At 46.6% G+C, this 27,763-nt stretch overlaps 1 protein-coding gene across 10 annotated transcripts in view; it reads right to left on the reverse strand.

Moving 5' to 3' along the window:
- The window catches only part of DAB1 (DAB adaptor protein 1), an 895,228-nt gene that overhangs the window by 29,415 nt on the left and 838,050 nt on the right, over positions 1-27,763 (reverse strand). For 9 of the 10 annotated variants that reach the window (XM_081144806.1, XM_081144807.1, XM_081144805.1 and 6 more), the window contains 5 exons: positions 26,495-26,626; positions 25,749-25,868; positions 25,257-25,295; positions 23,604-23,669; positions 16,380-16,439 (listed from right to left, as the gene is read on the reverse strand). In XM_081144806.1, coding sequence (XP_081000932.1) covers positions 16,380-16,439; positions 23,604-23,669; positions 25,257-25,295; positions 25,749-25,868; positions 26,495-26,626 — 417 coding nt within the window. The remainder of the gene's footprint in view (positions 1-16,379; positions 16,440-23,603; positions 23,670-25,256; positions 25,296-25,748; positions 25,869-26,494; positions 26,627-27,763) is intronic. The other variant, XM_081144808.1, reaches the window with a different exon arrangement.

Here is a 27,763-nt window from a genome sequence, read left to right on the forward strand (position 1 = left end):
AAGAGCCCACTGTGGCTAAGAGCAGAGGACGACCAACCATATCAGAGAACAGCATAAATTATTATTATTATTATTTGGCCAGAGGTGGGGAGAAGTGGAGAGACAATATTAGTTTAAGCGGTCCTGTAATCTATGGAGTGGCCTAAAAGGTTAAGGTTATGTCGCTACAGCCTTTATAAATTCATGCACTTCTAGGGATTTATGGCATAGTCCCTACCAACTAGCTCTGGGTCATAACTTTTAATAAAAACATTTTTTAGTGTCCAAAATCTCATTACATCTGTCCAATATAAAAAAGCAAATGGCTTCAGAGCATGATGGATGAATTAAATAAATTTGAAAAACAGCCTGTGGTAGAACCTCATAAAACCCCCACCACCTAATGAAACCATGTGAGGATAACCAGCACTGGCTAGAGCTTGTCACTCTCCTGGTAACAGAAGGGGTGGCCTTTGGTGAGGTGTGGAGCTGGTGTGGGAAGAGGCGACTCATGAATCCAGATGGAGCCTGAGACCAAATGCATGCGAGCCAATGCCTCTCTCTGGAGTCCCACAGATACAGACTGAATCATGGTTGTGCTGTGTGCTGGCTGTGTGACCCTGGACAACTCAATTAGCCTCAGTTCTCTCATTTTTAAAGTGGGGACGGTAGTGGTGACATCGTGTGAGAGGATTAACTGAGATGTGCGTGCAAAGCCTTATTTGGCGTTTGGCACATAGTAGGTGCTCAATAAATCACAGCTATTATTAGTATCTTTTCATCCTATTTCTTTTGGCTCATTTTTGCACTGCACAGACACACCGTGTTTAATGTTAGGAAACTATTGTTATGTGATATTTGGAAAATAAAAGAGGAAGAAGAAACAGATATCCTGCCAGAAGCCCCTCTTTAGGAACTACCCCTGCCTGAGAGCACAGGCCAGCCCCGGTGCCAAAGGACGCCCAACACGTCTTGGCCTCAGCTCTGGACCCCTTTGTCTATTACTGACCCCATGGTCTCCCTCTCATCTCAATTCTGGCTGCAGTCTTGCCTGGTCATCGTCTTCCCATCCACACCTTTGGTCCCTGGTGCGTGTGCTGACCCTGTGCTGACCCTGTGCTGACCCTGTGCTGACCCCGGCTCAGTCATCTCGCAGAGCTCTTTCCTCCTGCACCCGGTAGCCTTCGGTAACACCCAGTGCACCGCATCCAGCCCGTACACTTTCTCCCAGCTGATTCTCATAGGCAGGACCCGGAATCCACTCCCTACTCTCCCCACACCCCTCATTCTTGCTTTATCCACAGTTACTCCCAGAGTGTCAGTTCCTTTATCCCAAGCCTTTTTCTTATAGATATATTCTGCGCACTTACTATCACGGTGTGCACGCAGCTAGGTACTCTGCTTTTACAAAATCAATCTGACATCAAATTTCACTAACAACCTAAACTTCCAGGGAGCATTTAAAGGAAGAGATTGTCCTATTTTGTTTCAACACAGTTCTAGCTTGAATCTTCATTAAAACATTAAAATAAAGCTTCCACCAGGAGTCTTATCTTCCCATAATCTCTTTTAGGAGCAGTGGGGACACTATTGTCCTATAACTGAGTAGGGTAACTATTAAGATCAGATTCATGCTACTGTTGCAGAAAAAATGACAGCAGATGAGGTGGGACTTGGGGGTGAAGAAAAACTTACCCGTGGCTGCCATACCAGGACCCTGCCGTGGCTCTCACCCCGGGGGAGCTTTTACAAAGCCACAGATGCCGGAGCCCCACCTTCAGAGATTCGGATTCTCCTGGTCTGGGGTGGGGCCCTGGCACCTGTAGGTATTAAAAGCTCTTCAGGTAATTCTAATGTGCAGCCAGATTTGCTAATCACTGTGCTGCGGAATGGACTCTCTACAGGAATAATTAGTGAAAATCCTACTGGGAAAACAGAAGGCATCTTGATTGATTACGTAATTGATTAATTAATTTCTTCAACAAGCATTCACTGGGCGCTTTCCACAAGCCACATGCATCCTGGCTAGGCACTGGAGCTACAAAGATGAATAACAGCTGACCCTTTGCTCTCCTGAAGCTCAGAGTGAGCCAGGATATATCATCATTCCAGCTTCGGGATGGGTTGGAGTGGAACAGGGAGGGCACACGGCTTCTAGATCTCAACTTCAAATTCAGGCCAATGTTGTGAAAGAATGAATTCAATTATCCATTTAGAAAGCTCAGGAGAAATGGATTCACTTAAGTGATTTGTAACTGCACCAAGGTGGGTACTCCTGAGGCACCTAGTGATTCCAGGCATCTGAATGCGAGCGCCTTTCCTTGCCAGTGATTTAACAAGGAAGCCACACTAATGAAGACTAATTCCCCCTGGGGTGCCTAGGAGTTTATGCTCTCTACCACCCTCAGCCAAGAGTAAGCAGCCACTTCCCCACTTCTTGGCAGAGAGAGACGGAAAACCTGTTTTGTAATTGGAAGAAGCAAGGAGGGTGGGGAGGAGGAGCTGAGATTGGGGAACAGAAGCTAAGATGCTAATAAATTACTTCCCCCAAGAGCAGGGCTGTCCACTAGGACTTTCTGTGATGATGCAAAGTTCTGTATCCGCACTGTCCTAGGTGGTAGCCAGTAGCTGCACTGTGGCTATTGTGTGGCTGGTTTCATTGATGAAGTAAATTTTTAATTTTATTTCATTATAATTAAGTTCAATTTAAATAGCCACATGTGGCTATTGTATTGAATAGCTCAACTCTAGATTACGTATTTTTTTAAAAACCTGCCAGTTGACTGTGTGCTTTCTAAATACTAGACACACTCCTTCTACATATAGTCTCTTGTACTCTTTTCAAGAGTACCCTCCCTTTGCATTGGTTGGAAAGGTTCTATGGAGAGAACTGAATGCTTGGCTACGTCTAGACAGTACCTTGAAATCAAATTCAGCTCGCAAAAATAGCAGCTTTCTTCTGGACGTGAAAGTTTTTTTCATTGTCTAGGCTAAGCGAGAGCCGGATATTTGTGGGGTTTTTTACAGGAAGGTAGGATTCACGTTTCAAGTGGAGCTCCATGAAGCCTCATCAGCATTCCAGCAAAATGTTCCTAGCCCACTGCAATTTGGGGCTCAAAGGTCTTGATGGACAGAAAGCCTTGATCCTTGAGAGGCACTGCTGCTGCTTTGAGGATTTGTCTCTAAAATGATTAAAAGACTGCCTTTCATTACTCAAAGTTGGGCCTTATTTTAGCAGCTAACGGCCCTCCTTCCCCAGCTACCATCTCAGGAGAGGCCCAAGGTTGTCCAGAAAGTTAGAAGGTGGGGGAAATGCTTAGACCTTATAATGAAAGTCACATCTTCCCTTTGCAGTGAACGTAGGTGTAATATCTCCACAAATCCTTGGGCAATGAAATATTGACATCTGGCTTCCTGAAAATTAAGCTGGTCCTTGGAGCTGCCTCTCTTAAAATGCAAAGAGAGAGTCAAGATGGGGACTGGCAGTGAGAGGAATTTGCTGGTGCGCTATTGAGATGTTTCGAAAAAGGCAGACCCCTTGGACACGGGTCATGGCTCTCAGCTGACCTGAACAAGCTAACATGAATCCACAGGGCACAGCTGTGGCTAAGGAATCTGAATTTGCCAGCTTTAATCTCATATCAAGAAAACGAAGTTGCCTGCATGTGAAAGCAATGGATACTTTAAAGTGAGAGATCTGATGTTTTTAGGAGAAAAAGGGTGGGGGGTGCAGAGATGTCAGAAACAGCAGCTGAGAGGTCAGCCTGCTGCTTTGTTACTGGCATTTCCTTGGGTAAATTCTTGCGTCATGCTGGGCTCAGTTTTCCGCCTCTGCAAACGGGACCAAGGATGCTCACAGCACGGACTTGCTAAGAGGGAGCAGTGAGAAGACTGATGTGCGTGAAAAGAATTAGGCCAGCAAACAGCAGAGTAAAATCTCAATGGATGTCAGTTCTTTCTCCAAAATTACAGAAAGGAGGGGAGACGGCAAGGACATGAAGGAAGGAAGAAGAGAGGGAGAGGGAGAGAGGAAGAACTTGGTGGGGAGGGAGGAAGGGAGGGATTATATAGCTGTGGATTGACTTGCTGGGCGGGGGAGGGGGGCAGGCTCCAGGCTACTGCAAAAGTTTGGGAAACGGGTCCTAGGAAGGGGTGAAGTCACCTGGAGGAGAAGCTGAAGGTGCAACATGGTCCTCGCAGAGCAGACGCTCGGTCCAGCAGGTGCCTGCTCCCACACGTTTCCCCACATTTAGCACTGGCAAGGTGGGCCTGTTCTGGGGGTCAGCCCGCCATTCCACCAACCCCATGCCCTTCTCTCCTCTGCTCAGGACTTTTCAACCCCTCACACCCGCTTCAAAACTCAGATGGCAACTCCATGCTTTCATGCCCAGGTTTTCTAAAACACAGGCATTATTCTCCTGGAAATATATATATGGATGGGGTTGGTGGCACTGTTTGCAGGCTGCTGCTGATTGCATAACAAGACACTAATAGCTGAGTAAGTCTGATCTAAGTAACAGTGACACAGGGAAGGAGGTGACTGTCCTGCCTGAAAAATGATCCGTGTTTGGGGTGATGGCTGTCATAAGACTGTGATAACTGGTCAGTCATTCACTCCACATCGATTTATTGAGCTATTCCGCGAAGGCATAGTCCTTGCCCTTGCAGCACATGAGGGAGATGGAAAAGAAAATAGGCAATTATATGATTGGTGTTGAGATAATTCACATAATGCCTGGTTCAGAATAATGAAGTGATTCATGCCAGTGATTACTACTGTCTTTATAGTGAAATACATGGTACTCAACCCAGTCCTGAGGGGTCAGGGGAGCCGGGAGCAGCAGATAGTCTGAGATGGTGGCAGTACTGGTGTCAGGGATTTGATGGTGACAATGCTGTGGTCATGAGGACAGGGATCATAAAGAGAGAGATGATGATATAGCTATTCCTACGGTGATAGGGACCCGTGATGGGAATTAAGAAGAAACATGGAAAACACCATCCTAGCCACGGACCTGCTGCTTCTCTCTCTTCCTGCTTCTCCACTCTTAGAACCTTCCTAGGCTTTAGATCTCGGTCCCAACCCATGATCTCATCCCAAAGATCTGCCATTGCCAAAGAGGACGTGGGCGCCTTTGTCAGGGTGGGCGGGGGCAGGGTGTGAGATGGCTTTCTTACTTTAATGACTATCAACAGAACAAATGCACCTGCACAGGTTTCAATGTACAGAGAAAACTAGAAACCAAGGGGAGTGCTTTCCCAAAGCTTGGCATTATTTGTTCTTAAATATCTACTCCTTTATCTCTTCTCCACTAAAAAAATCTATTATTCTAGTTCCACATTAGCAAAAACTTCAGGCTTCTTCAAAAACTCCTAACAAGATCTGGCATCCGTTCTGTACTTTGAAAAGGGAGTGAGTGAGAATCCCAGGAATGTGAAACTGGCTCGTCAGCAGGATGACAGGAGCTGGGCACAGGGCGGGAGGAGGGCAGGGGGACTCGGAGAGCGCGTCTTTCTGTGCTGGCGCGTCTCTCTTGGAGAGGCTACTCCTGCGGGCAGATGGCAGCCACACGGCACCAGGAAAGATTGGATGGAGCTGAAATCAAGCTAGAGTAGCAGAGGCTCAGGCTGAGCACGGAGCAAATCAGAGGAAACCACAAATGGGGAGATGTCACAGCAAAGGAAAAAATAGTCAGGAGGGCTCTGCCTGCTGCTCCGACAGCCGTTCCCTGCAAAATGTTTTTCCTGTTCTCCGGAGGAATGCAGATTTCACAGGGTTAGGCAGTCGTCTCCTCACTCACTTCTTCATTCCCGGATTCAGTCTCCAGGCAGCCAATGACTAATTAACAAGCCTCCTGAATGCTACTCTGAGCAAGGCACGGGGCTGATGTTTTGAGGACTGAGGCACTGTCCCTCCCTGGGCTGCGAGAGGCAAGTTAGGAAACTGGAGGGAACCCATTCAGGTCAGAGCAGGGAGTGTCAGCACGGGAACCACATGGGCATGTTCCATTCCACAGAGGGCCCAATGCCAGTCAAGGAATGAAGCCAACTCCATTCACTGCAAACCAAACCAAGAATTCTGTTTCTATGCAGATGGAATTTGGCTGGTTTACCCATCTCTTGAATTTTTCTCTGTTGTAAAATGAGAGAAATATCCACCTCACAAGACTGTGTACAGATTAGCCTGGATAGGATTTAAGGTAATAGCCTAATTAGCATGAGTTTCGCACACAGTAAGACCTCCATTAGTGTTTGCTTATTTAGGTCAAATATTAAGTCAACAATTCAACCGAGTATCCTTTAGGAATATATGATGATTTTGCAGCACCTATTTGATGGCATTTTTAATAGTCTGCAAATTGTAGAGTAGTAGAATTAGACAGGCTAGAGAGAGCGAGCTATAGCCCAATTCAACCTTATTTTTTTTTCAGATGAAGAAACTGAGGCCTCCAACTTTTTCAAAATCATGATAATTGTAGTGGAAGACCTGGGATAACACTCTAGGTTCCTAAGTACTAGTCTAGTTTTCCTTTCTACTCGGTCGCAATTCCCCTCACAGTTGTGTAGTCCAAGAGGGGACAATAATAAATCAGAGCAGAGAAACCTGACTCACATTTTACAGCAAGGAAACTAAAGTGCAGCTTGCTCACAGTGTAAGACAGTGAGGGGTGCGGCTTCTTCACGGAGCTCCCAGGATCAAGTGAGATGCTGTTCACCAATAAGCTAGGCTGGAAGGAAGCCTAAGGGTTCGAAGTCAGAAGAAATCTAGAAGAGCATTATCCTCAACCGTGTCTGACTGATCATCCAGCCTATAAATAGCTTGCAACTTTGTGTCATAATTTCATATGCCCTCTTAATAGGTCTCTCTTTCTTTCTTCCCATCAGGCCTTGGCAGACGCTATTCCTTGTGACTGCCTGCTCTTCCCACCCTCACTCATCAGGAGACCTATAAGACATCCCTCGAGATTTGAGTCTAGTCACCTCTTCCAAGTTCTCCTCCAAGGCCTTCGGGATGAAGTAGATGACCCTCCTCTGGGCACCACACATGTCCGGTTATAATGGCTGATGACCCTCTCTCTTCTCTACTACAGACTATGACCCTGGGAAGACTCTAAGTCCCTTGTCTGGAAAACTATATCTTATCCATCGTTGACTGCCTCATATCTAGATATCCCAGTGGCTACACACAGAAGGAAATTATATTCAGTTGACGAATTAAGAAAACAGAATAAATGTGTGGATAAACTTGCTTATACAGGAGAATAGAAAACTGAACAGAAAAAAACCCTTAGTGATAGTATGACTTACGAAGTGGAGGGGATGGTAGTCCATATGGTGTTTTCAAATGCTCAGCCCGTATGTGTGTGCACGCATGTGCACACACACGCATACACACTCGCTCACTCGCAGAGACTTGGCATGTGCTATTATAAACTCCAGAAAAGATGTCATATCCACTCTGTCATTTACCTAATGAGGCTCTGTAATTAGAGTAATGGCCCTGGTTCTAACTTCAAAGAAATACTAGGGAGATATCCCAGAAAAAAGTTGTAAGAAAAGGACATACTATTTTTCTAGCCCTTCCAATATCTGGATGGCATTTTCATCTGAACTCTTCAAGTCCTCTCCATCAGTGAGACCCATCAGTAGTTCAAGGGTGGCAGTCAGTCTGTGCCATCCTTGCTACCTGAAGTCTAGCCAATATCTGATCTTTCACTCCCTCCCTTAGTTGCTAGCAATTGGTGAAGCGATTATATCCCATCCCATTTAGCCTCAAATTCAGCATGTCCAAAGAACTTTTGATCTCCCGAAACCCACCCTTTCTCTGCCTTCTGAAATCTGTAAAAGCCACCAACTCACATCTAGATATTCAAGCCCCCCAATGTACAAGTTACTCTTAACCCCTCTGTCCCCCACACCCGGACACCCAACCATTCATTAGATGCTGATTCTATCTCTACACACATCCCAGCTCTGTCTTCCTCTCTCCATCTCCTCTGGAGCATTCCCTCTTGCCTAGACTGCTGCCTCCATTCTCGTGCCCTTAAGTTCATCTTCCACAGAGTAGTCAGAGTAACATTTAAATAAAGAGCATATCAGGTTCACTCCCCTGCTTAAAACCCTGCACTGTCTTTCATTAACCTTGGATAGAATCCAAACTCCTTCCCACTGCCTGTAAGACCTGCCATGCTCGGTTGCGGCCTCTGTGTCTGAACTCATCTTCATCAGTCTCCCCTTTCTGGCCATGCTCTGGTCTTCCCTCTGTTCCTCATGGGCCACTGGAACATTCCTGTCCCACGGCCTTTGCCCTTGTCATTCCATGTTCCTATCCCACTCTTCATCTACTGGTGTCTTCTCATAATTCAGATCTCAGATCAGGTGCCACCTGCCCAGAGGGCCTCCTCCGACTAGTTATCTAAATACTACAGTAGCAGCCCCCAGCTTGTCACGTTACCTCATTTGGTTTTCTGGCTGGCACTCACGCCCTGTCTCTTTGCTTGTTTGTTGTCAGCCCTCCCTGATGGAATGTGAGCTGGGCAACGGGTGGGACCTGGTCTGCCTTGTATGGCACCCGTGGCCAGCACAGGGCTTGCCACACAGCGGACCCTAGGCCGTACTTGTGGAATGGATGAAAGGATGAATGCTTGAACAGAGCAAGCACAAGTGACCAGGTCCCGGTTCCATGAAGTACTGTCCATTATTGCAGAAAATGTAAAATTAAAACAAAAGAGACACTTTGTGCAAGCTACTCCAGGGACAAGGGAACTCCGATTTTGTCACTCTGACACCAGGGCTCTGATCTCTGGCGTCTTTTCCTGCTTGTTCTCTGGTGATGGGCACCCTATCTTTGAAGACCATGTAGCTAAGGCAAAAGGATGGTGTATTCAATGAGATCTTACAGATTCCACAAGCAGAGGTCTCTTTACCCACGTGCTGGCTCTGGCTGTTCCATGAAAGACCCTTTGATTTAAAGTAGTCAGTATCTCCTAGGTTGGGTCACAAATGGTAGACATCATCGTTTCTGGTTTTGGTAGATCCATAAAACCCCCAAGTGTCCCCAATACTCTTGATTCTTCCCTCTCCCACACCCTGACATGCTATCACTCATTAAGAAATGGTGGTTCTCGCTCTAGAATGTATCCCAAACATTCTGGTCTGAAGAGGAAGGACTGGCTTAAACAGTAATTTTAAAACCTCCGCCCTTCTTGGCCAGGCAAGGGCCATGCAGGGTAGTAATAACAGCTGGGGCTCAGATGGAGCCGCCTCTGTACGTACCAGACACTGTTCTGAAGTGCTTTCATGTATTACCTCATTTAATTATCACAACAACTCTAGGTGCTATTACTGTAATCCCTGTTATCAGAGGAGGAAACTCAGGCACAGAAAGGTTGACTAACTTGCCCAAGGTCACACAGGGACTAAATGGAAGCGCTGGGGCTCTCCCCACAGCGGGCTAGCTTTGGAGTAAAGCTCCGATCACATCATGCTGTGGTGAGGGAAAGGAGGGTGTCAGACGGCCTGCGTTTTAAGGCTGGGGTGGGAGGGGGGATTCTGGAGCCTGCCCTGCCGCAGTCCACCCCAGTCCCCTCTGCGGGGCCGCGGCCAGCTCGCACTGCAAGTGTTGTCCCTCCAGTGATGACGGGGGTAAGAGGGCTAGAACTACTGAGGCGACAAAAACAGCAACACAGAAATAGCCAAAGAGACAAGGCTATGAGATTAAAACTATAGGAAAGGGGGGGGGGCACAGAGTACGGAGCTGACAGCAACAGCAGGAAAGAGGAATACTACAGGACGGCTGCTGGCATGCCGGAGAGAAACACGATGACAGAACTCTACGCAGGCCGGAGACGGGGGCGGAGAAGGGGGACAGGGAACGTGGGCCACGCTTTACGCACAAGGAGAGAAGCAAGCGGCTCGTCCCAGACGACCAGACTTGACTTTCCTCTCGGCTTAGCATCTCGACCTCAACTTTTCACCCTCAAAATGGAAAAAAGAATACTTGTCATGCTAATGAAACTAGATAAACTCAGCCAAGCATCAAAATCTGTCGGGGGGGCTTTATAAATCTCCTTTTATAGAGAGAGATCCGAAAGCCTAACAGGCAGAATGATAGGAGTGGGCCCCAGGAAGTTGTGCTTTTAAAAGTGTCACAAGTGACTCAGTGCTGGGGAATCACTGAACTGGACCAGCTCGCCCAGCTGCATCCCTGCTCCCCGTAACTGCTCAACAGACCTTCATGTCTGGCCTCCTTTCTAAGGCATCGCAAAAAAAAGGCTTTGTGCGCTTTGGGCTGCGACTGTCACCAATATATATTTTCTTACTCTCCGTGATCATTTCTCTCTCTCTCTCTTTTTACAACTAGAGTTTGTTCACTATTCTTCTGCAACCACTAATAACAGCAGTTAGGGAGAAAGAAAGAGCCTCAACATGATGATTTATCCAGAAAAGCGCAGTTACTGTACCAAGAGAGAATGGGTGTCGGCATCGATGGATATTTATGGGGAAAGCGCATATTAGAGCTCTGCTCATTAGAGATGCTGTAGTTAAGGTTCTGTGAATGTTAATGATCTGTACTAGAGGCGTAATGATAGACTCGCAGCAGCAGCAGTTAACAGATACCTCTGACTCACATTTTCTTGCCACGCGACAGATCTCCAAGCCGCCGGACCGGTGCCCGCTGCAGGAGCAAGCACGCACGGGCGCGCCTGCGTGCTGGGGATGGTATTGCCGTTGCTTCAGCTCAGGTAGCCCTACTGGCAGCGCATTTTAGGGACAAGGTGGACAGGCGCTTCCTGCCTTCTGTCGGAAATCTCACTGTGCTCTGGTCTAGAGACAGCTTGGCCCAACAGGGAGAGCATTCGCTAGCTTTGGGTAGGGGGGCTCTACACCCTGGTTTGTCTAAGGCAGCTCCTGTTCCTGCCTAGTGACCTGCTCTAGTTGTTAACAGGGAACCCCCTTTCACTTTCAAAAGAGACCCAGTCTGGATGCTAAACTAGGTCACCCTAGTTTTAGGGCCAGAAACAGCTGGATGGAATTCTTAGTGATGCCTCTTCTAACTGTGTGAAATGATTTTTTTAACTTCTCTGGTCTTCAATATCCTTCACGGTAGAGAAGAGACCTACATTTTGTGGTTGTTTGGGACAGTCTTGAAGTAGCGAATTAAGTGCCTGTCACACTTGTTTGGGCAGGCAACATCTGTAGTTATAATTGCATGTTAGCCCTGCCCCATAGCATGGCACTCCCTTGCAAGTTCAGCCCAGCCCCAGCTCTTGAGTTAAACTTGATCTTGTTGACATAATTGCTTAGGCATGGAGAACTTAAGGCACTCTAGCGCCTTTACTCTGTAGGCCAATCTTCCTCCTTCCAGTGGACAAAAAGCACCCTAGTGGCTGGGCCAGGTCTTACTCATGCTCATATTTCTTGAAGCACTAGGTACAGTCCTTTGTCCATATAATAGCTCATAAAAATAACCGTGACTAACATTTATGGAGTAGTTACTATGTGCTCGGTGCTGTTCTAAAGGTTTTTACCTGTAATACGTTACCCAAGTTCTGAGTACTTATTCTGTGACCAACACAACAGAAGTCCTATCTGCTATTTAATCCTCACAAGACTCAGGGAAGCAGCTCTCCCTGTGTTGGGAACTAGTCACGAAGAAGAATTGGAAAGATCAAGCACCTTGCCCAGAGTCCCACAGTTAGACGCCTAAAGCTCCAACTAACTCCAAACTGCATGCTCTCCCTGCTGTGTCAGTGCCTCCCAGATAGCGAGCAGAACACTGTCTGGCAGGTAGGTGGCTCTCAGCAAATATTTGCCTAATGGATGGATGAATGAATCAACAAATGAATAGAAATTGTAAGGAAATTCAATAAAAAAAGGACTTTGTAGCCATGGGAGCTCTGAGATTATAAAAATAATGAAGGTCTGTCACTGCAGGTATATGAGCCAATGCCCAAGTCAGGAGTGTTCACCTGCGCTTCTCAGTCATCCTCGAGGGGCTCTTGCACTGCTGGGAGGCTAAAGCACACAGCATCTTGCGATGCTCCTACCAGCTCTAACGTGTCTGGGAATTCAGCATTCTACCTCAGGACACTTTATAAGTACAACAAAAAGAAAGCCCACTTAAGAAAGATCAAAACATCAAAATCCTGTTTCTTTTGTGGCAATGTGTAGATTCAAATTCCTTTCCCTCACTTTGGGCCGACCTCCTCTTGTGTGACATCTATGTTAACTGCATTGCGATAATTATAATTTCTCCACAATGTGGTGCTTAATGAGAAAGTGAAACTGACAAATGTTCAGACTAGATTTAATCCAATTATGCAACATCTTGATCCAGATTTCAAACTAAAGGAAAAACCAACTGCTGAATTGTGAATGAAAATTTATTGGCCATGAAAAATAAAGATGGCAGGGAGGGAAACAGTTGTCCAGAGAAATTCTCTACATTAATGGATTGATGTTTCCTACATTTTCAGCAGGAAATGGAATTAAATCTATTGCAAGGAAAATCAACTGAATACTGATTGTTGGGGAAATGGGGTTTCCTAAAGAAACGCACAGCATTTGGAGGGTAGGAGACAGAAATGGCAATATGAGAAGCTTTCTGATCTTTGGGGATGGGCAGCTTCATCAAGATTTGTTCTTTGTGAGTCACAAATGCCTTTTCAATATCAGGACGAAGAAAGCAGTGTGCCTCGCAGAGAGAGGGTTGAGGAATGAATCAGACAGGGGCCTGGTTCATGGAACTCAATCTAAAGGCGAGAGGTGCGCACAGCCAGCAACCAAGTGCTGGGCCTCCTGGGGACTAAGTGCTGTTCTAAAGACTAGAAACAATGAGGAATGGGTGAGGGGACCTGAGGCCTGAGTTCTGATTAGGGTGATAGTAAGGAGAGGAAGGGCTCTGCATTTTCTTTCATCTTAAAAGTAGTATGTTTTAGTGGAAATTGTGTGGGTGCCTGAGTCAGAACAACCTAGGGTTCAAATTCTGGCTCTGCCACTTACCAGCTTTGTGATCATGGGTGAGTTATGTGACCTCTAGAAGCCTCTGTTTCCTCATCTAAATCACACCTACCTCCCAGAATTAAGATGACTGAAAGATAAGCCAACATCAGAACCTTGTTAGCCCATGGCACATAGCAGATGCTCAATTAAGTCTACCTGCTTTCCCCACAGCGAAGTCAGCCTTGGACTCTTACTGCATATGGTTATTGCCTAACGCTATAAAACAAAGAAAGGAACTGAATGGAGGCTTGGGCTTCAAATTCCAGTGGGGATTTCTATCAGTCTCTCCCAGTGTGGTTTCTTTTCAGGACACAGCAGCAAGATGTAGAGCCTGGATTCCAAGCTTTCCAGAGGTAACTTAGGCAAAACAGATTTTCTAGGCACCTACACTATGCCCAATGCTTGCTCAGTGGTATGACTTGGTTATCACACCTGGTAAACTTCTTTCCATCTAGAGCACTAACTTCCAGGGCAATGCCACACTTACTGCTGTGAATTTCAGAGTGGGTGACTCTAAATCACAATGATGAAGGTAGACATGGGGCATCTAGGGTATGTGGCTTGGCAGCTGAGATACTGGGAGTAAGACGATGGTGAGGTAAATAAATACTATACATAATGAACATAGGGGCACATGGAATGAGAGAGTAGATAAATCATTCTGAGGTCCATGACTGCAGTCACCTTCACTATACAGGAATCCTTCATAGAGCCATTTATCTGCAGCTTGAATACTCTTAGGGACAGAGATCTCACTACTCCGAGAGGCTGCACTTTCCTCTGAAAATCAGCTCAGATAGCCTGAAATTTTTTGTTATATTGAGCCCAGATTTGTCCTCTCTTATCATGAAACTTGAGCCTTTCTTTTCATCACAGGACATCCCATAAAATAAATGGGGGCACCTAATCCATAATGTTCCTCCCTCTTTACCTCCCCAGGGTCTATAAAAGCAGCCCCACTATGACAGAAGATGCTTCCACACTGCCCCGTGAGTCTCACTGAAGCCCTGAGGTGTTGGTAGAAGACGGTCACCATTTTCATTCAGGAAAACGAGACTCGGAAAGTCAAAGTGATTGACAAAGACCACACCCCAAGTGAGGAAAGAATCTCGGGGGGGGGGGGGGCTCTGATCATTCCTTTCAATTTCCAAATCTATGTTTCACCAAAAGGAAATTAACGTCGAGTCCAACTTACCAGTTTGACAACCTGTGTTTACCACTATGCCAAATTTTTAAGAATATCTCTTTTGAAGGCCCTAAAACGTCATTACTGATAATTAGAAGCTATTTTATGCTTAATACAACCACTTACAAGACTTTTAAACCGGGCAATTATACAGTGAAGGATAAAAGGCATTTTTTCAGCTGGAAGAATATTGAGAGGTGTTCACAGGGGAGGACAGAAGAAAACCACCGAGTACTTCTCATGCAAAAAAATGACATGAACCTTACTAAGGCTTAGGTCTGTTTCATTAAAACAGCTGATCTTCACGGCAAGTTTCAGCCAGGTTCCATGCTGGGCATAAAAGGGTTTGAAACAGGCACTTCAGCCCCTGTGACTGTGTGCTCCACTTGAGATCCCACCGTGGAACCAGAGTCCCGTTCAAAGGCGAACGGTGCAAAAAGCCCTAAATAATGAATGCGGCAAGGGGGTGCTAAGCACACACCTTCCTCCCTACTCAGGAACGTGCATTTTTGACCGTCCCAAAGAGGCAGGATATTTGTCTAAAGAATGCAGCCAGCATTATGAGCAGGCAGAAAGGAAGGCCACCTGTATGTCCCGGCTCCTTCGAGATGGAAAGTGATGATAAAGGAATCAGCGCCGAGCGCTGCTAAGCACAGGCCGCATGGACTCGGGCCGGAGGGCCTCCGTGATCTGCCGAGAATGTGCTCCATTTCTCTTGCCTGTTCCAATCCTGCCATCTTTCAAAACTTTGCCTAAAGTATACGCTCTTGCCTGAAACCTCCCTGTCTCTCTAGTCATTTAACATTTCCTGTCAGCAAGCATTATTGCCACTGGATTTCAGAGATCCCGATAAAAAATATGCCCATGTATTTAAGATACAGGAGAGATCGGCCCCTGTGCACAGCTTCCAGCTGCCCTGACCAGGAAGAGCTGCGATGTGTGTTTCCAGGAGTGAGTGGGATTAATCCTGATCTTGGCTCAGAGTTCCCAGGAAAGGGTGAAGGGGAACAAATCTGTTAGGAAAAGGGGACATTATAGGCCCAAATGAAAATGAGAAAACGAGCATCCTAACGTGCTATTTGTGAAACCAGAACATGAGAGGGGCCAGTGCAGGTGAGCGCCCTAGGGTTATGGGGTGCTCTGGACTCCCATCTCTGTATTTTCTTTCCCATGGTTTCTTTTCTCAAGGCCAAACATTTCCAAGTCCTTTAGCTACTCCTCATGGGATGGGGTTTTCAAACCCCCTTATCAATCTGATCTTCGAATACACAGGTGTGTCTTTATGTCTCCCAGAGTGTGGGGTCCAGACCCATTACAATGTTCCAGAGAGAGTCATTTAGCCTCATAACAGCTCCTTAGGGACAAAGCTGGGATTCTTGAGGGTCTGCATGACTTCAAGCCCACACCCTTTCCACCCATTGTTGAGTTGATTGAGATCAATACTGATTAAAGACCTTAGTTTTTTGTTTGTTTGTTTTACATAGGCTGTGGCAAAATCTCATGTCCCTCTGCTCAAGAGCCTTCACTGGCTCCCCAGTACTCCTTAAATTATATAGAGAGGTTGCCTTCGGAGTGCCAAGTGGAGGTCCTAAGTGTAGGTTTGGACCTAGAGTGCCTTGGGGCCATACCACAGAGCTTGAAATTTCCTTTCCCTCTTGCATTTCCAGGAGTCCCACCAGCACGTGGGAACTAGATTCAGTGGATTTCCTGGGTCCTCTGTAAGCCCACTACACATGACCTTGTACACGGTTTTCTGCCCACTGGTTGGACCCTTACACACTCTAAAGGTCCTGACTAGCCCTTCTTCTATCGCCCCTCTGAAACCTCTCAACCACTCCCAAGTTGGATGAGCAAAAGTATTCTCAGAACAAAGACACTGTACCCTACTTGACCAGGTGCAATACAGTCTTTGGCTGAAGACTTTTGCCATGGGACACCTGAACCCTCGAGCCCCTTGGACATGGTGGTTTGCACGATTCAACTCGTTCCCACTTATGGAGCCAGATCTTCATCCACATTGGCACCCCTTCCTCAGACCCACATTCTGTCCCGTATGCCTCCTTCCTCTGACCCACCGAGGAGGTCCCAGCATGCTGTCCCCAGCAAAGCCATAGGGGCTGTGACCCTCATCCAGAAGCTCCTTTCCTCAGATTGTAGACACACGAATCCTGGTCACAGGAACCGGGCGGTAGAAAGGAGATGTACTTACACTTACAGGTTGACTTTTTGGCACATCATAAACACCTTCCTTCTTTTGGCTGGTGGGAACCTATGGGAAAATCAAATTCAGCACAGTCAAAACACTCTGGTATTCCCCTGTGAAGGAACAGAGCAACCAGAACCCAACTCCAAGATGGCCAGTGCGTGAGGACAGACCCTGCGGTGCCAGGGCCCACTGCAAGGGGCCATGAAAGCAGCGGGCCAGGCTTCTTCTCTTAGGGAAACCAGATGGGGAGGCAGGTGCATGTGAGTCATTTAATAAATGTCTGCAGGGTGTCTATGCCTCTGGCCTCCTTGCAGAATCACAGAATGAAAGCTGCAGAAGCCTCAGCAATCATGCGGCGAAACTAATAATCCTCATTTCACTGAAGAAGAAACTGAGGCCCAAGGAGGTTCTCTGAGTTGCCCAAAGTGATTAAAAACAGCTTGCAGTTGAGCTTACACTGCTCAGTGCTAAGACTGAGATCCAGGCTACTTAAAATATAACAAGTGCCAAGGTCCTCTGTACCGCTTCTGTTGGGATCATGTACAAGCCATTGGATAATTACCAAAGGTTTTGTTCAAGGAAAGGACCCAGAAATGAATGGTATGAAAAGCATGAGACTAGAGTCCAGAAAAATCTCGGTTTTTGAAAAACACATATCTGCGTCATCTCTTCCTCTTTTCTCTTACATATTCATCTGGTCTGACTGGGCCATGTAATGACTGTAACACCCAAAGCCAGTTACTTGGCTCCTCTGAGCTACACTCACAAGATGGGTGCTACTGGCTCTGCTCTCTCAGACTATTGTGAGGATCAAAGGAGAAAATAAGAAATAATAAACTACTAGGCACTGTAATACTGTAAATGTTAGAATGATAGCTTCTTTTATCATAACTGCATTATATAGGTATATTTATGAACGCATAATACTAACAGCAGTGGGTATGTTGAATGCTGTTCTCATTTGTCAATCACAGGCTTTGTACTGAAATGTCCCAGATAGAGAGTAATCATTAGTTGTCACTCCCCAGCACCTCGCAGAGCTCAACTCACAGCTCCATTGGAGGGATCAGCCAGCAGTGGTTTTAGATTGTCTGATAACATGTCTTTCATCAGACCGGGAGCGCCTTCGGAGCAGGCACAGTGCCTAACACACAGTAGGCATTCAATTCAGTACATGTGTGCTGGGTAAATGTTCCATAGAGGAATGTGGGAAATAGTGAAGAAAAAAATCTATCTTTTAGGCTCGGGCCAGGTAACCAATCCATTCTTAGAGAAGTAAGAATTTGAGCTTATCCCGGGAGTCCCTTTGTCATTTTTCACTCTCATTTAACTTAAAATCCTTACAGTAATCCTAAGAGGTTGGTACCACATCCTCTACTTTAAATAGTGGAAAGTGAGACTCAGAGATGTTTGGAGAGTTTGCCCAAAGCTTCAGAGCTAGGAAGTGATCAGATTCAAACGCAGCTCTTTCTGGCTACCGAACAAGACATTTATTACTAACAGTATGAGCTAACATCGATGAGGCCTTTCTGTGGGCCAGGCACTATTCTAAACATCCTTTTTTGTGCATTCTCACGTAACCCTCAGGACAAGTTGCTCAGGTAGGGGTGACAAAGGTCCCTGTGTTCCAGAGGAGGAAAGTAAGGCCTGGAGGGGGTCCTGCAGTCCGTGAGCAGGGGAGCCAGGAGGAGCGGCCTGGGCAGATTGCCTTCTGACTACCATACTATGTGGACAGCGTATCTCGCCCCATTCCTACAGCCGTTCCAAGGCTTTCTGTTTCTGTGCCCTCACGTTCTACATGCCTGGAAGCTCATGCACATTCTTGCAGACAACAAGAGTACACATGAGCACGGCTGTGCGAAGACGCACATTGGAGCCACTCTTGCAAACCTTCCTTTGCAGGTAGCCAAGGAAGAACGCAGTTTCTCTGCTTCTGATAACTGGGCTCCATCTAAAAGGAATCCTCTAAGAATGCCCGCAGAGTCCTTGTAAACGAGGGCCACGGAATTACCAGCCCGCACTTTATTTTCACCAGCTCACCCTTTCCTGAGCACAACGAACAGCATTTCTGTTCCCGTAATTCACCGCTCACTGTGGGCACTTAGCAAGCTGAATGCTGCTGACTCTCAATTATCCCTGCAAATGGGGGAAGAGCGGTGGGATGGAGGAACCCAAACTGTGCATAATTGAAAAAGCTTTTCTGCTCGGCTCTCCCATGGGTGAGATATCAATCTGCCTGTTTGTCCTTTAAAATGCATCTCAGCCGGGATATCTTCTTGGGAGCCTTGCCTGACTCTCCGGGCCGAGGTGGAACCTTTCTCTGTACTCTTGTGACCTCCGGTGTATCCTTTCATTAAAAATAAAAGTTGCCAAGTACCTATCGTGTGTCAGGCACCGTGTTCCACCTGGGACAATGATGGAACACAAGATGGACATGGCCCGACTGCCCAGAGCTCCCTGTCTTGCTGGGGAGATGAAGGGAGCCAGGCTGCTCCCGTGGCGTGTAAGCGGTTTCACGCAGGACCCGTGAAACCCCATGACAGCTGCCTGGCCCCTCCGCCTGCCCGCTGCTCAGTAGGCCTGCTGCGGGCAGGGGCTAGTTTCTCATCCTTGCTCTGCCGTCTGTAAATACTGGTCAAACAAGAAACGTCTGAGCATCAGACATTTAGCACATGGGCGCTGAGGGCAGGGCACCGGCAGAGGTGCTAACGGGGTGAGGACCAGAAGAACGTGGTTCCTGGCTCTCCTGCCCCCCGGCTGCTCCGTGTTCGGAGGATCAGTTCAGTAACATGACGTGGTAACAGTTCAGGCCCAAAAGGAAGCGGAGGTCTAGTTCCTGACCCTGGCTCTGCCACAGGCTGGCTGCGCGACCTCAGAGGCCACTTGTGCTCTGCACTGTTTCTTTGCCTGGTTGTCGTGAGCATCCAAGGGGTTGCCTATAAACCCCTTGAGGGTGGGGACCTTGCCGTGTCACTGTTACATCCTCATGAACCGGTCACTTGTTAGGTGCTGTATACATAATTACTTTTTTTCCTTTTTAAAAAAATATATCTTTATTGATTTCAGAGAGAGGAAAGAAGAGGAGGAGAGAGAGGCAGAAACATCACTGATGACAGAGTCATTGATCGCCTGCCTCCTGCACGCCCCCCACTGGGGATGGAGCCCGCAACCCGGGCATGTGCCCTGACCGGGAATCAAACCCTGTTCGCCTGGATCTTAGGTCGACGCTCAACCGCTGAGCCACGCCCGGCCGGGCATAATTACTTTTTAAATGCACGAGTTCATAGATGTGAAATGATTCTAAAATCTATATACTCAGTACTGTACCTACAGAAGACACTTTCAGTTCAGCCCCATATTAATAGTGTGAATAGGACTAGAGACATACCATTTTAAAATAATGATACTTGACACATTGTGGGTGATTAAAAATAATTTTTGAATGAACAAAACTGGAGAATGCCTGCACAGGAAACTGTGATCTCGCTTACGCAGGAAGCTTATTAAGAAACTAAAGAACACTGAGTTTCGGATCAGAGGCTCTGGCCTTGAACCCAGGGCTTGGATTGGAGGACTTGCCGTTCTTACATTTAAAATTATTGTCATCATGACTGTCATCATGGCTACTCTGATCTCACCGAGTTACCAGAAGGGTTAAAATTGAGTGCGGTGTAAAAACGCTTTGAACTGCGAGGCTCTGTGTCGTTTCACAGGGCCGGCTGCTAACTCTTTCTGAGGCACGCAAAGAGAAAGACAACTACTATTCTCAATCCGGGCTGGGGAATGAAACTGGTGAACCTCGAAGAGAGGCTACGTTTACTCAACAGCCTCTGCCTCCCTTAGGCTGGGGCTATAAATGGCAGTCAGGAGAGGCTGCAGCTTGCTGCTGGGCTCTCTCACAAGAGCAAGTCATGTTCTCCTTCGGTTAACAAATCATCATCAGACACCCTGGGCGGCAGCTGGTGCTGACGATGTTGGGAAGTGAAGGGAACTAGCCTTTACATGGAACCTACTAGGTCCCAAGTGCTGTCCTTCTCACTTTACATCTTCACATCACTTCTAGAAGCAGATAATAGCGTATCCTTATTTGATAGCTCAGGGAATCGAGACATGGAAGTTATATACTTCACTCAAGGTCATAAAATAGTTAAAGGATTAGGCCCCCGGTCCCTTTACTTTGTTCCAGAAACCAGGAGATGGAATGAAGTCTGAGTCCAACCTGGGCGAAGCTGAAGTGTAAGAAACCTTGCAACCTACTCAGGAGGAACAGCTATGGAATACTGGGAGGCCCTTAAAAAATAACGAGGCTCCTAACAGCAGCTCCCTAAAAGCCCAGCCTTATCTTCAGGCCCAAGAGTCTATTTCTTGTTAAGCAAACTGAGGCCTAGCCTGGCAACTGCAAGTGAGGAAAATGACCAGAGGCCTTTCCAATAGAGGGTGATAAAATAACCATTCTCTTAAATGGTGCCTTCCTGTTAGTGATGGACAGACAGGAAGATGGAGGTCAGAACTGGTACAAGTGTGATTTTTAGGTAGGGACTTGAAGCTACACAGAATCTGATTGAGACTCAGCATCAGCATTTTCTGAGCTGAAGAGAGCCTCAGGATTAATCTACGCATTTGCAAAGTTCACAGAGACCGGGGTGTGAGTGGGGATTTAGCTCTACCTCCTGTGACCCTGGGAGCCTCACTTTCCTCATCTGTGATATGGGGATAATGGTCCAAGACACATCAGGCTGTTTTGAGGGATATTAAGAGACTGCATATAAACCCTCATTCACACAGTGGCCCATAATCAGCACTCAACAAATGTTACCAAAACCACACACACACACACACCCACACTGTTCCCCAGAGCCCCGTTGCCCTGTAACACAAGCCAACGTGCTCTTCTGAAAACTCACAGGCCTATCATGAGGCAACGGGCTGCAAAGAGCAGAAAAGGGCCATTGCCTAAGAGACTCCTCAGTTTCGTTGACTCATTTTACAGATGAGTAAACTGAGGTCCAGAGGAGGCAAGGGTACTTGCCCTCTCAGGCATAATGACTGAGTTGGTAGTGCTTGTGCTCAGATCCCGAATCTGCATACGGCGGGCTCCGTGTGTGACCCAGATTAAGCCTCTTCCTGCTTTCTCCACGTGAGCTTGTTTCGTTCTCCACCCAATATGTGCGTTAGGGAGAAATTATTCCCCAATGACAAAACTGAGTCTCTGAGAGGGCAAGTACCCTGGCCATTACCACTCAGCCAAAGGTGGTTGGTGCCAGAACCAGAACCCAGTTCTCCACTTGCCTAACCCCCCCTCCCCCCAGGGTACAATGGGAGTCCTGCCAACTACAACTATGACTGAATTCAGAAACCCCTTATATTGAAGGGACTATTATTTTAAAAGGTGCTCTCTCCATTGTGTATACGGAACACAGCATTTCTATTGATGGGGGTCCGGGTGAGAAAGGTGAAGGGATTGAGAAGTAGACATTGGTATTACCAAATAGTCACGGGGATGTAAAGCACAGCCTGGGGAATGCAGTCAGTAATATTGTAGTAACTACGTATGGTGCTAGGTGGGTAATGGAAATATCGGGGAAATCACTTTGTAAAGCATATGCTTGTCTAACCACTACGCTGTACACCTGAAACCAATACAAAATAACATTGAAAGTAAACTGTAATAAAAAAATAAAAATTAAAAATAAATAAATAAATGGTGCTCTCTCTTCAGAGGATTAATGGTTCCTTTGGTCTCATTCAGACACTGCCAAGCTGTACTTGAAAATCTGACACTGAAGACAAAGATGCAACTTATCTGTTTGAAGACATAACTTCATCAGTGCTGGTTTTAAACAAAACCTCGAAGCACAACCTCCCACTTGAATCCAATCCAGACAATCTGGTGGACAGAAATACGATGCGGGCATTAGGGGATCTGCTCCCTCCACAGCTTAAAATCTGTGTATAACTTGTGGCTGCCCGAAAACTTAGTTGTCTGGGGTACTCACTGGGAATGGGTTCCGGGACACCCCTTCTTCTCCTTCCCACCGGGACCCCGAAGCTGGTGGGTGCTCAAGTCCCCTATGCAGAAGGACACAGACCAATCCATACGGTTGGCCCTCTGCATCTTCAGATTCTCAACCAAAGGTCAAAAGCAGTGCAGATATTTATTGAAAGAAATCCGAGTATAAGTGGAGCCATGCAGCTCAAACGCATACTGTTCAAGGGTCCACTGTGCTTCTATTATATTCCATGGGGCTGGCTGAAGCCGAGCTGTTGAGATAGCTAACATTATACTTTGCTCGTTTAGAATTCTGTCCATCTGATGGAAACGGAAAATCTGTTTTATTTTTATTCCGCAAGTTGTGCGCACCCAAGGCGGAATAACAGGCCACACAACTACATAAATTAAGAAAATGAAAATCACTTATGAAATACATTAACATTTTTCCTACTTTTCTAATGTCTATATTCAAATTAAGACTCAAATTCTAATTAGTGAAAACCGGAGGTCGTCATATTTATTTGATGTGTTGCGAGGCTGCAATTACTCCAACTCTTTGATGGAAGAGCAGGGGGAAGAAGAGTGAGCTTTGCCTTCTCACACATGCCTGGGTTTGATCTCAGCTCTAAATAGCTGTCTGGCCCTGAGACGGCTCCTCAACTTCTCTGAGTCTCAGCTTCCCCTGTAAAAGTAGGATTTGAATGCCTGCTTTATAGAGTACTTGTGAGAATTAATGGATTGAAAGTGTGTTCGTGGTTTTTCACACAAGCAGACATTTAAGAACGTTAATTTACCTTCCCTTCAGAAGGGCTCAAACCTTTAGCCACACTTTCTTTCACTCAGTTAATTTTCCCAATGTTGTTTTCGAGTAGCAGTTTTGAATCTGCACTTCATTTTCAGTGGTATGGTTAGCGTTTTAAAGAAACTCGGTGAGCACATTCTTTTGAGAAACAAAAGGACTCTGATATAGTGTGGACAACAACCCTCCAATGAATTACTTTAGTAACATGGAATATTCAATTTTGGCGTCAACTGAAAACAGTTAAGATCTGTTAAAAGCTAAAACACTGTACCCAACTGGCCATTAACCATTCCAACGATCAGTTCATGCGGAGGTATTTAACAAGCCTGGAACGACCCAGGGGAGCGTGTGAGGAGCGAGCCCTTGGTCCTCAGATCTGGCAGAGCATTTGCTGGTCGTGGTGCTAAGCTAAGAGAAAAAAGCGATTTGATACCTGATAAATGTTTTCCTCCGTTTCGGGATCACGGATTGGCTCGTGTCCAGCCTCAAACACAATGTACTATTATGCAGCGGCCAGAGAGGAAAGGTCAGAGGGAAAAGAAACAGGAAAAAAGCATTTGGGATTGAAGATACAAATCACAGTGAGCATCACAGAAACAGACACAAGAGAAAATATCTTAAAGAGACAACGGACTTGTTGAAACACCAGTGGGCCTTGCACATTTCTGCCTTTTCTAAGGAAATCTGCCAATGTCTGATGGTCAGTCCTTCGTGATGGTTGCATGGGGCCCAAGAGATCTTTCTGGAGTTATAGCCTCCCTCATTCGATGGTATTTATCTCGGCAATGTCTGCCTGTGCTGGCACTGCTGAGGGGGAATGACATCTCCTGGGAATGCCTGGATCCCAACGCTGTAAACGTTGGATCACAGCGGTCTCCTCCCTTTGCTCTTTAAGGCTTAGGTTCCTAAGCCAACTTTGAAGGGCTCAGAAGCCCAAATTCCCTCGTCCCATAAATATCACCTTAATTTACATTCTCAGTTTTAAATACTGGATACCAAATCATCCATGTGCACGTTTCTGACTCTAAAGGACTGGGCTGTTTCAAAAAGGCCAACGCTCTTCATTCTCTGTGAGCCAGTCAACCAGGGACTGAGGTCACATTACAAACAAGTCCTCGCCTCGGATTCACTGTGAAGCCAGGGTGGTCTTTAAGGGCATCTTTGACTTCTGTTAGACTTACATGCATGATTCTTCTTCTACTGCAAACTACTCACATTATGCTGCCTTTAAATTTTAAAATCCGCATTATTTTACTTTTGTCATAGCAGCTTTTTGTGTGAAAATATTCATTCACACATATGCATACACGACACACACACATCTATAACCCGTGTGAGTCCCAGTTAGAAATATAAGTTTCAGGTTTTCTTTTATGTCCAACAAGTCCATGTCTGGGCTTCTTCCTCTCCTTGGGAATAAGCACTGGGGCAAGGGGAGGGAGAGAGAGAGGCCTCGTCTTCCCTTTCTCTGCATCTGTTTGAACACAGCACATACTTGAGCCCAAGAGAAGTTATCTCTACACACACCTGGGCTGCAACCTTGAAGAGAGTGCAGGGGAAGCTACGGGTTGGGACGTCTCTAGGGTCCCCCATTCCCTCCTCACGACAGCCCCTGTGGCATGAGCCAGCTAATCAGAGGGACGGCCGGGCCGATCAGGGCTCTGAGAGACTTGTCCTCACAGCCTTTCTAAAGCTTACAAACCGTCCTTTGAGTTTGTGTTCAAATGTCAAAATGTCAGTCCCCGTCTCCCACTCTTAACTCTGACAAGCCACCTCGTCATTCAGGCTCTCTCATGAACTCAGAATAGTCAAGAGACTGGTGAAAACATTCGGCCCTGGGATTGGACGTTTGCAGACCGCAGAGCGGGCCGAGGCAGGGAGCCCCATGTCATTGATTCTGGCCAAACTTCTATTCATTTTTACGGAAATTCGCTCATGGAGGGGCTGGCAGCCATCACACTCAGAGACCAGCTTGGTCCCTCTCCAGGCTCTGCAGGCAGGGGATGCTTTAGGTCTCAGACACGACGTCTACAGCACAGGCCTAGCCATTCCTGACCCTAAAACCCTGACTGGTTCCAGAGATTACCTGGTACACAGGATCTTCCACATCTTCTTCCAGAATGGTCTACGGCAGAGTGAGGGCAGGGGGGTGCAAAGCAGAGGATAGAAGGAGAGATGTGAGACTGTTTTCAGAAGTTATGGGACAGTAAAGAAACCAGCTCTGCGTAGGATAGGCTGGTAGGCCATTAAGACAGAAAACACAGAAAAAAACAAATCAAAACCCTCATAGCCACCCCCAGCCTACTGTAACAACAGCAAAAGCAATTGTGTTTTCTTTCATTGCCCTCCCCTGAAATCTTCCTCTGGATTCGAGATTTCACTTTCTCTTACATGTCTAGAATTTCAGAGGATAAGGGATCGTTTCTAATGGCTTGCTTTTGTGCCTCTAATTTACACAGGAACCTTTCATCTTTATTGCTATTTGGCGGCAGGAGGAAAAGCCCTGACTGTCAATTTTCACATCTGTTTATTTTAAGCCCCAATCTTCCCTTGTACCGGGATAAATTCACAGGTATACCTGGTACACAGCTTGTTCACACTGCTTATCCTTTTGTGCCTTTTTTTCCAATTCTTCTCTTTGCTTCAATTCATAAATAAGTTGAAAGAGATCTCTCAAGTCCAGAATAACAGGTTCAGCCTGGAGTAAGAGGTGGTAAAACGCATTAATAAGGGGATGCAACTGAGCTGCAGAGAACCACTTTTGTGTTTGCTGTCTGCAACCCATAGTTCTTCCTTTTCCTATTAAACTGAAAGCATTCCATCTTTAATTAACTGTACCTTGCTTATATTGGTTTAGCAAATTGCATCTAGGCTAAAGTTCATTTCTCCAACTAATTATATTTGTAAATTCATAATAATCATAGGCATAAAAGGCAATGCTTTTATTTATTAGTAATTTCAGATACAATAAAATTAGGGTAGGCCTTATGCAAAATAGCTATTTGTTTTCCCTTATTTTCTTTTTAAATGAGGCTATGAACACAAGGAAACTTATTTGTATACTGTGCCTCCATTGGGCTTAATCAGAAAGGAAAATAATTAGTCCTTGCGAAATACCCATTAGAAAAAACAGCAACAAAACCGGACGGGCGTGAGGGTGTTTCCCTGGTTTGAGGCTGTTTATCTTTTCTAGATGGGAACCTGAGTATGGGCATCGCTGAGTCATACGTCAGAGTGGGCTTTCAGAGGCCGGGAGGGTGACTGTTCTGTCCCCTACAGTTACTAGGGGAGGCACCCTCCTTGGATGGGGTACTCAGTACTCACCGCCTGGGCTGTTTTTATGGCCACAAATCTGTGATTCCCTTCCTTCCCACAAACGTAGCCAAAGGCCCGGTGATCTGTGATGTCCTTTGCGATGTAGGAAATTTCGTGAACAGCATGATGATGCTGAAGGGCCTGTGAGAGACAAATGGGAGAGCGTATTTCAGGGGACCTTCCCTTCGAGCTGTTAATCAACAAGAGATGCGTTTCAGCTACGTGCGAACAGGCCCGAAGGGCTTTGGAAAAGCTGCTTGGTCCAGATGGAAGGAAAAAGAGCTGTGCCTGCCCTTGAGAGACGGAGGCTCCCCTCCCAGGTCCCGGTGCTGTGACCGGAGAGATAAACAGGGCTGCTCATATGCTGCGCGAGCGTCTGGGGCGGTGGCTCCCTCCAGCTGCCGGAGCCAGTGGGTTCCCCTCAGTAGCGGAGGCTTCTGCGACCGCGACCTTCACGATGCAGCCTTGTCTCAGTTCTGGCAGGACACCGAACACACTCAGGTACCGGGCCCTGGTGGGAGATGTACAGGGTGTGGCCACAGGGGGCGCCATTCACAGCCTTTGCATGGTTACAATTTTCGGACAGATGGTGATTGGGTGTCTTGAGGTCCAAATCCCTTTCTCTAACTTGTCCAAAGTCACCATTTGGGTTAGAGGTGGGGTCCCCCATATCTCTGAGGCTGTTCATGCGTTAGTCCCTCTGTCTGCAATGGCCATTTTTATATCCACTTGCCTGAATCTTATTTCCCTTCCAAAGGCCATGTGAAATAGCACCGCGTCTGTGAAACCTCCCCGAACAAGGCCCACCTCCCTCCCCCGGCCGAGGTAACTCCTTCCTTCTGCGTTCCCACGGAACGGCTGTCTCCAGCGATAGTGACACTCCCGAGGGACTCCTCGCACACAGCTCCCTGGGCGCCTGCTTTCCCAGAGCTTCCTTCTCTGATATGTTTGCCTGGTCCCCTGTCCGTCTGTCCCACCTGGCTCTGTCTTCCTCAACTCTGTCATCCCAGCACCTTGCGCTGTGCCTGGCCCACTGCTGTCGAATGAGGGAAACTGGGAGAGCTGATCAGTAATTTGAAAATCTTCTGAAATGGACCTCCCTGCCTTTATTATCTAACCTTTGACAAATAATGTTCACCATCCTGTTGGTGACATAGATCTTTACAACTGTTTTCCTATTAAATCGACTTAAATAAACCCTCATTAAACAGTACTCTGTAGAGGGTTATGTAGGCATCTGCGCATTATATGATCTGCTTAAAATCCTTATATCTTTAA

This window comes from Miniopterus schreibersii (assembly GCF_964146895.1).
Source record: "Miniopterus schreibersii genome assembly, chromosome: 8".
Classification (NCBI taxonomy): domain Eukaryota; kingdom Metazoa; phylum Chordata; class Mammalia; order Chiroptera; family Miniopteridae; genus Miniopterus; species Miniopterus schreibersii.